The 9,846-nt window shown below is 39.8% G+C and overlaps 1 protein-coding gene across 1 annotated transcript; it reads right to left on the bottom strand.

Moving 5' to 3' along the window:
- Positions 1 to 1,383: 1,383 nt before the first annotated feature.
- On the bottom strand, positions 1,384 to 8,186 carry LOC117300164 (pancreas transcription factor 1 subunit alpha-like). The gene is made up of 2 exons (XM_033783883.1): positions 7,522 to 8,186; positions 1,384 to 4,395 (listed from the first exon to the last, which is right to left on the bottom strand). The coding sequence occupies exons 1-2, from the start codon at positions 7,976 to 7,978 to the stop codon at positions 4,187 to 4,189; spliced, it is 666 nt and encodes a 221-aa protein (XP_033639774.1). The 5' UTR covers positions 7,979 to 8,186; the 3' UTR covers positions 1,384 to 4,186.
- Positions 8,187 to 9,846: the final 1,660 nt, after the last annotated feature.

Raw genomic sequence — 9,846 nt, 5'->3', positions numbered from 1 at the left:
GACGAACCACTGGTTCCAAGAAGAACCAGTGGTTCCAAGAGAAACCAGTGGTTCCAAGAAGAGCCAGACCAGTGGTTCTGAGCCAGGGTTCTGTGAAGAGCCAGTGGTTCCGAGTAAGTGGTTCGGAGAAGAACAGAGTTGTTCCGAGATGAACCACTGGTTCCAAGAAGAACCAGTGGATCCAAAAGAAACCAGTGGTTTCCAAGAAGAGCCAGTAGTTCTGATCCAGTGGTTCCAAGAAGAGCCAGACCAGTGGTTCTGAGCCAGTGGTTCCGAGGAGAACCAGTGGTTCCGAGAGAATCCAGTGGTTTCCAAGAAGAGCCAGTAGTTCTGAGCCAGTGGTTCCAAGAAGAGAAGAGCCAGACCAGTGGTTCTGAGCCGGTGGTTCTGAGACGAAACAGTGGTTCTGAGCATTGATTCCAAGAAGAACCAGTTGGTCTGCGAAGAACCAGTGGTTCTGAGAAGAACCAGTGGTTCTGAGAAGAACCAGTGGTTCTTAGAAGAACCACCCCTTCTAAAGGCACTGGATACTATTGGTAATTGCTCAAACTAATTGTTAGCATAAAAACTTACTTGGCGAGAGCAGTGGAGAGCTGTTGATTGTGAGTGGTCTGGAGTCACCGGAGTGTGGGTTCGAATCCTGGTTGTGCTTCTCATCTCCCAAGAGTAAATGGTCACTGTGTCTCACAAACCTCGAGGAGACTTTCATAATTTCATGTAATCTTGGGAATTTTATTAAGACAAGGTGAAGACAACTGTGATACGAAAGAGTTCCTTTTGCATACTGCTCAGGGTTGCCTCCAAGTTGATGGTAAAAACTACCCCGTGTGCAGTTCGAGCGGTCGGGTTGGCATAGTGGTATCTGTCCTCGCCTTTCTGCTCTTAGACCCCGGTTCAAATCCCACCGGGGGCATTATGTGGATGTTATTTTCAGGTCCCTCTGATTGCAAAGGTTTACCCTGGAGTTATTATCTGTGTGTTTTTTAATCCACATCTCAAACTGAAATTCCACCCTTGTCCTCTCTCCCATTGGCTAATGGCAAAGTTTGTTCTTTTGAAAATCCATGGCTTCACAAACAGGACCCAATTTCATAGAGCTGCTTAAGTACAACAAGTAGCTAAGCATAACAAAATTATATTTATTAGAATAAGGTTACCATGCCACAAGTACAATTTGTGACTGGTATCCTACTCATTTCTGCCAATAGCAGAGAAATGTTAAGCAATATTTTCTGCTTAAGCAGCTCAATGAAATTGGACCCATAATTAATTAATTGGTGGTGCTCTTTTGTGGTTGGGTGCGGGGGGGGGGGGTGTTTTTCTTATAAGGCATGCGGACATACACTCAACACTAATCAATATAGATATACATTACACGTTGCGCACTTTATGGCATTTCTTTATTGTAATTAAAGACAACTTCCCCATACATAACGAACCGAGATCAATATAATAAATTATTTAAGAACTTCTCCCTTTAATTTTTTTTTTCAGCGTTAAGAAAAAGAAGAATTGGAAACTCCACCCTTCAGCGTGAGAATAATTTAATTTAAATTCATATAAAAACAATTGATTGAGATTTGATTGATATCAAGCGATAAATAATTTTGTACAAGAAATATAATTCTATGTCATAACTTACTCAATATATTACATTATATTTTTCTTGTCATTTTTTCTTTTTACAAACTATGTACATATCTTTGTAAAATGTAAGAACTTTTAAGAACTGACAAAATATGGTTGCACAAGACCACATAGAGATACACTACTTCTACAAGTAACGATATTGTCCATTATTTAACCATTAATTTGAAAAGATGACACCTTACTATAAAACAAGAAGCTGATTGTCATTGTTAAAATAATTGTCGTTTTGTTTTGTTTTGAAATTTCAAATAGTTGGGGCAAAATTTCTCATGTAGCCTATACGCCGATGATATGTTGCAAAGAAATTGTTAATGGTATGACGTTTTATTTCGACCGTATGGAGAGACTATGTGGGTCATGTTATAGGTAAGCCCAACGCCAGGCCATTAACTATTTTGTTACCATGAAATATGGTTGGTAAGCAGTTTGCAACAGCTAATTCGATTTTCCCGATAATTTGTTGATAATAGTATGCCACTATCAGATTATCAACAATAGCAATAGACTTTGTCATTACTTTCTGATATAGGCCTATATACATACACCTGATTATCATTATCATTTTAGGAGCTGCCTAGAACAGATGTTAAAGCAAATGGAGCCTGGCGATAAGCATGAAAATGCATCTCAGCATTGAAATTCATCTCGATATATAGTTGTTCTAATTTTCATGATTATTTTAAGCTTTTTTTGCAGACTTTCTCCGTGTTGAGTAAAGTTTTGCATAAGGGAGACAGTTTTGTTTCTTCAATGCAATATCTGGATACATTTTTTACCTAAAAGAAATGTTCTTAGATAAATTTATTGTATACTGCAAAATAAATTTTGATAGGGGCAGGGTTGTTCAATGATCGGTGAAAGTGAAAAAGTCTATAATCCCGCGCCCAAGCCGTTTCCAAAAAGGTTTCAGAAAAAATGCTAAGCAGGAACATGAGTCTATTTTCATAATTATTCATGAGATGTTTAAGCATTTCAATAACTCATGCTTAACAAATTGCTATAAGCAAAAGTTAGGTTGCACATTGTACATAACTTAATGTTATATTTTCTCTGGTGACACTATTCTGGTAAGCACAATTGTGTTGTGCTTAGCTACTTTGGGGGCTTAAGCAGCAGCAATCTCATGTATATTGCATTGGTTGTGATTGGTTCAAGTTTTCCCATTACAAATGTTTTACCACCCCTTCAGTATACTAGGACAGAGATTCGATGGCACTGTTATTCACAAAAACAACCATTATTGCACTTAGAAGTGCCTTGTAGAAAATGAGGACAAATTTATAAAGAAAAACATGCAACTATAAGAAAGAAACAAATTATTATTTGTAAAAAATATTGGCACGGCGGTGAATACCCTTTTATACAGGAACTGTATAAAAAAAGAAACAATAATAATAATTGAGAACCCCAAAATCCCTATTATCTAAACCTATTGTTGCTATACATTTTTTTCCTACAGTTTTGTACACAATGTCCAAGCATGGAGGATTGTTAACAAGAAGAGAGAAAAAAAGAAAAAAAATGCCTCTCAGGTTGATTTGCTCAGCAAAATAAGCAACAGGGAACCAACACAACGCAACGTATATTTCGTAGTAGTTTGGTTGGTTGGTTACCGTTCTTGCTATTATACTGATAGCCATAAACCGTGTGATTTGGACTTAATGAATTTTGTTCAAAATCCATGATTGTTTCACGCATTGTTTGGCATAATTTTTACTTAACTTTGAATAGCACCTAGGTTTACCTCATGAGTATCAAGTAAAATGGAAAACGTTGAGCATCTCTTTTATCAAGCTGATAGATGATTTCTTTCATTTCCCCAAAGGAATTTAGCTGCGTTTAAGCTGTTTGTTACATAACTCTTCAGCTGGTGAAATGTATTACAAAAGATATAACACCATCTTTTGACTCCGTTCTGCCCTTTGTCAAAAAGAAAATAGGAGAAACAACCATTAACACATCGGTATGTCCTCTTGGAAGTTGTATTGATGGGTCCAGAGTTTATTCCAAGTAGCAGACGACATTACTTTGAGCGCCTTTTTGTTGTTTTCTTAAAGCCGAAATAATTATGTTCGTCAAACTGGTCAGAACCAACCAGTCCGAACCGGTCACGCCCTCTCGAGTATACGCTCAGACCACTCCTAGCAACAATCGCCACATGAATGAAGTAAAAGAATGGTGGAGGATTTTAATCTTCAAAATCAGAGATGTTCTTTCAAGAATGTTGTTGGTGTCTGAGCTCAAGTTTTTTTCAGTGAATGGAACCCAGTGGAATTATGTCTTTGATGAGATGCTTCATTCTCAGATCGGATACATGGAGTTTTCCAGTCGGTGAAGAAGATGCACTGGTGAGTTTTATCAATGTGAACATTTTCCTTGCGTAGAGTGTATTGCCTCTCGTACAAACAAAAACAAACAAAATGGCGACCGCGTCTGGCCTTCATTTTTACTGGCTTTCAAGAGTTTAAAATATGCGTTTCTATTATTGCCAAAGTCCCCACAACCGGCGAAAATAATGTCTATGATTGTTCGTATGCTATAGCATAAGGGGCGGCGACCCCATGCTGTCCAGAGAAGTGTCCAAATCCAATGATGTGAATTTCACTTGGCGAGGGTCCTCTGGTGTCCAAACCTTGGCCGTCATTGTGTTGTTTGGGCCGGGTGAGGTCTTCTTCTCGCTGCACCATGAAAGTGAATGTCCGGCGAGGGGTTGTAGTCCACCCATTTCTGATGGAGATGGAGAACCTAGGACAAAATAAATAAATAAAAGGACAGTGCATTAAATATTTATGTTCGTAGTTTTTGAGTTGCATTAACAGTGCATACTAGTTTCTGACAGCCATGACCGTCCAACTTTTTGTAAACATTATAGAAAACTTGACTTTTTATAAACTCGTAATACTTTTTAAAAGCCTGAGTAGCGTCATTGATTAGATCGGAGCTCATCCCTAAAGTCAATCGAAGTAATCACTAAAGACTATCCGTGACAATATTTATTCATAGCATCGTAAAAATACATCTGAGATTTCATCCCTGCTGAAATTATTGTCACCCACCGTTGACAAACATTATCGCGGTCGCGAACCCAAAACATAACACCGCCCTCAACGAAAATCATATGCAAGTTTGTTGTTCACGGGCCGCTGAGTTTGTAACGTTTTTGGACGGGGTTCTAGGCTCGTGCATTATAAGTGAATTTTACTTAACAGTGCTAGTCATATCATTAATTATGCATAAATTTAATTGTTCATTAGGTGTTTGTGTGTGTGGAGGGGCTGAGGGGGAGCGTGAGGGTGTACTTTATAGGAGGTGATATAATTAAACACACGCGCCATTTACATCATGTTAAATAGCAATAATTACACCCTCTGGCAGCAGAGCCGTCTAAAATTATGATTATGATTTAACAATTTGGAAGGTAGTCAGCCTCGGGTTTGGTGTTGTACTGCCGATAGAGCCCCGCTTGAAACTCTGCCAGTGCTCCTCAGTGAAACCCTGTTAGTCTTGAACGCACGGTTTGTAAACGATCTTATACCATAAATAATATACACATGAAAGCCTGTGTTTGATGTGTGGTGTCATATAAATTAATACGAATAGAATTACACGCCTAGGGTGCAAAAGTGTTTTGTTAGCACCCCTTTAAATATGAATATTGTAATGTATATACACACAGGCAAAGACTCGTACATCTAATACTAAAGGCCCCCCACCTGCAATCTAATATTTATTGCTAATCAAAAATGACTCCAACTTGCAAAAATACTGACTAGAAAAAATAGCCCAAGGAACAATCGCTTGGGCGTGGTGTAGGTCTAGGCCAACCAGCTTGACTGGACCGTGTCTTACCGGCTGGCCCGGGGCTCAGCGAGCCACGAGTGCCCACGACGCTAGCGTGCGCGGTCCGCTGACCACGCGGAGCGATTGCTCTTGACTCGGGGCAATACCTCTATAGTTTTAAGAGCCTGTTACACACACCACTGTGGACACGTGTAATGCGTGAGGTCTTCGCTTTAGTTAACCTACTCATGATTTTGAGTAGCTTGTTTAAAAGAGGGGTCAGTTTCGCTGGGAAAAGGCCCCGTGACCCATTTAATTGTGTATACTGATTTACTAGCAATTGAGACATTGACAAAAGTTCATAAAACTGGTAAGCACAGAGCTTCTTACTTACCAGTAATAGATTACCAGTGAACATGCCATGCTATTCGTCTTTTTGTGACTGGTACCTGATGTTTTAGTTTGCTTAACTTACTAAGCATATGTTATGTTTTAAATGAAAGTGGTTCCCAACAATAAACAGCATTATGTCTATAAATAGTTAAGCACGACGTCAATACATAAACACATTATTTGTTTTTCCATTGTATTTGTCTTTGTTTTAATGACGTATTATGACGAGTCCATTCTTCAAATTACTCGTTGACTATTGATCGATAGATCGATAACTAAATTTAGCAAATTTAAACATCAATACGTGATTTCCCATTCCCAACACAATTTAAAGATATCCTGTGATTTTTTGAGCAAAAGTTTATAACAGTGCAGTGAGATTTCGTCAACTTTGGGTGCTCAATTAAAAAAAAAAAAAAAAAAACCACATTTATTATGGTTCTCCTGAAGACGAGTGGCCGAAACGTCGTTATACCATCGTGTATTTTCAGAGCCAACATTAGATAGATACATCTTTACATACTTGGTGTTTCCGCAATTCTGTAGATTGTTTTCGCCACTATGCAAAGTTTTAATTCCTACCGAACTCAACAATAATTTGCCCGGATTGCTCTCTTTCATTTGCTTATAAATAATCAACCGTATCAAAGAACTAATCGCAGCATTCATTGAGAACCGCATTACATCATTTCCCAAATGAGCGTCTTGCATCTCAACAAGAAACACCAGCGACCTTTTAATTCACCGTGCTCAAGGAAGTCAAGATGTACGGGAGAATAAGCCGCTTAGCCCCGGTAACACAGAGGCACCAGGCCCCGCTGATAGAACCTACTTATCGTGACTATTGCCAAAACATGAAGCACCTAATGTGAAGAGCTAAGGAGGATTACCAGGCTGACATCAAAGGGGGGTCGGAACAAAAAACAGGGGTTACCATGATGTACCTGAAGAAGGGGGTTATTATTGTTAGGTTGTTTGGATGGTGTTTGGGCATTAGTCGGTTTAGTTATCCGCGATTGTAGCGCGATGGCACACTGAAGAAGCGTTATTTATACGAGGGAATTGTGTATAAACCCTGACATGCTATTAACTTGCAGAACTCATTCACTTTTTAAAAAGGAGCTTTAGTGGCCCTCCAGTTCAAAGTATAGTGTCCGGTGTAATACATGGGTGTAGTGAGTGTGCGCAAAACATGCAGACTAAACGAAGTCAAGGGTTGTTCATCAATAAAAGTGTACTGGGGGAAGCATATTCTACCAGCAAGATGGCGTTCATAGACCCCATCTCGTTTGTTTCCGTTAGATAGTCCCACATTTATGCATTAGGCCTACTCCTTGCAGCCGGAGTATTCCGCATTTTTGACGATGGGTATAGACCTATATTTTTTGTATTCCCTTTCCCATGCGTTTATTGCCACCGTGTTATCACGACACTAAAATCGGAATTATGGATAGGATAGTTACAAAACAAACTTCCACCATCCAAACTTACCGAACTCAAGCAAAAGAATTTTAATTTGATGTTGTCGCATGAAAGATTGTTCAAAAACCACGAATGATTATGTTAGACGTAACTTGTCTTCTAATTAATTAAACATTTTAGGCAGAGGAAGTTTGTTTGAAGTGACCGACGTGTCGTAAAAAACTACGGTATTTATTTCAAAAAGTTGTGTTTGTGAGAAGTTTACTCTGAACTCACCTCTATGGCAAATGATGACTTTCTTTTGGATTTCTTGTCCACTATTGTTCAATCCATCTCCACTGCTGGCATCCGACGTGACCATCTCCGCCAGGAAGTTGATGTACCCAATGGCCAGTTTGAGCGTATCCACCTTAGACAGTCTCTTCTCGTAAGGCAGGGTGGGTATATGCTCCCGGAGACCCTCAAACGCATCGTTGATGGACTGCATTCTTTTCCTCTCCCGGAGGTTTGCTGCCTGTCGTTGATGGACCTGTTGCACGGGACACTTAGCCTTTCTCCGCCGCCTCTTGACTCCATCGTGACTGTGGTGATCGTGTTGGATCTTCCTGCCGAAGCCCTGGTGCTGATGACCCGATAGGACATCGCCGAACGGCGCTCGGTCGTAGCCACCGAACAGTGACGAAGGCGGCCTGTTTTCCAGGGGAATGTGCTCCATGTTTGCGTCCCAAAACATTTTCCGTGTGTGTGTACTGTTTCTGTTTTTTGTATAAGTGCGTGTTCCTTGGAACTAGTATTCAAAAGACAACGATGTTCAGTAGTCCGACTACTTCAGTTCTCGGGGACATTTAAGTGGGGGGGTGATGATGACGATGATGATGATGATATAACAGATGACAAGTTGTTTGAGTGTTGTGGACGGTTGTTGCTTATACTGTCGTGCATGAGCTTGGAGTGATTAGTGGACTTGCGTTGGACACGCGCGTAAAGTTATACAAGTGCATACCGCCATCGATTGGACCCGACGACGTCACACGTAGGGGTTGTCGCAAACACCGACACGCCCATTCGTTTATATTTATTCACATAATTCACGCGCCTGTGAGCCAATCAATGCGGGGCCTCTCTGCTGGCGTCGGACCGGCTAACGAGTGACCATGGTTTTCTCGTCGTGCCCCAAGTTGGCCATAACGCTTGGTAATTCTTGTTTAATCGGTGACCACGGGTTCATATTGATTGTATGTTCAGTCTAATTTTTTTATCGGTCTCTCTCTCTGGGTTCAGAGGTTCAGAGATATTAAGGATAAGTCTAGCATTTCATTTTTTTGATTGAATACACATCGTATTAGTTGCATGATATCATAAACAAATCATAATGTTATAAATTCGGAATTATGTAAATTATAACAGACTTCATTATTTGAACAAAACTATGGTTTTACTTCTCAAGCTATAATTTAAAAGATGAGTTTTTGGGTATGTGCGATGTTAAAAATAGAGACATGCAATCGTGGGGAAACTTTACTATTGATAAAAAGCAAGCTAATGCGTATACAGCTTCATTGGGGGTGTTTAATGGTGGCTTGGTAAAACCATAGAGCAAAGACTAGACAAAACGATGGTGGAACTATGGAGCAATAAATGCTGCATGGTGAAACTCGTTGCAAGCATGGCTCTACTTACGAGAGGTAAAGAAACATTGATTGTCATTTATTTTGGAAACATTGTCATAATTTGGAACACATTTAGAGGGTGGGAAAATGTGTCCGATTGTTGCTGAATCCGCCAAGATTACTGGATCTTGGCAACAGGTACATGCAAAATGTCGAATAGAACTACTTTTGCTGCATTATTTTCCACTGCAAGTTTTAACGAACAGTGCTGTTATAATACACCGTCAAATTGGAAGACTTCGGGCCGCGATGAACGAAGTTCGCTTGCAGAACCCTTCACTATGTAGGTAACCACCGCCATTTGCACTCTTTGTCTGGCTGTCTTTTAACCTGTTTGGTAAATTGAAAGAAATAAACCTCAGTAGATGAACATTTGAAATGTAGGCCTATCTTCAAAAGGTGATGAAAACAAATATAATGATAGAAACCAGTTTAGGCTGTATATATTATGATAATTTAAAGGGAGAAAGGGTTCCAGGGTCAACGAATTGGTTGGTTGTGCTATTTCAATTCTCCAACCACTCCAAATCCCTTTTTGTATTATTCCAAAGTACAGTATGTGGGCTACTGTAGTACAAAAATTAGTTATTATACACCGGCAACGTTACGGGTCGTGTCCTGAACTTGACATTGGCACCGCCCGTTATTTAACGTCAACAGAGGGCGCTGTCAACGGATAGCCCGGCTGCACGTTCACTGCGTTTCGTGAGATTTAACACATTATGGTGTCCGGCCTTTAGTGCTGTATTTTATTGTTCGCGGTGAAAAAAAATTGTATTATATAGATTTCTCCCAAAAATGCACTTAAAGCAGGTTTTGGTTGATACCATGAATTTACGATTCTTGAGTTCATTCTAAAACAAAACGTTTATGTGTCCTTGCGTTTGAACATCACAGCCTTTATTGGTTCGCTGGAGTCATTTTTACTGAG

This window comes from Asterias rubens, chromosome 15 (genome assembly GCF_902459465.1).
Source record: "Asterias rubens chromosome 15, eAstRub1.3, whole genome shotgun sequence".
NCBI classification, from domain to species: domain Eukaryota; kingdom Metazoa; phylum Echinodermata; class Asteroidea; order Forcipulatida; family Asteriidae; genus Asterias; species Asterias rubens.
Note: the sequence above shows the minus strand (reverse complement) of the source record. Positions and strands in the feature narration are given on the sequence as shown.

Bases quoted from the DNA above. Each gene is read 5' to 3' on its own strand.
- LOC117300164 (XM_033783883.1), bottom strand. From the start codon at position 7,978: ATGTTTTGGGACGCAAACATGGAGCACATTCCCCTGGAAAACAGGCCG. The intron at 4,396-7,521 runs GTGAGTTCAGAG...ATTTTGTCCTAG, and splicing joins AGTCATCATTTGCCATAGAG to GTTCTCCATCTCCATCAGAA.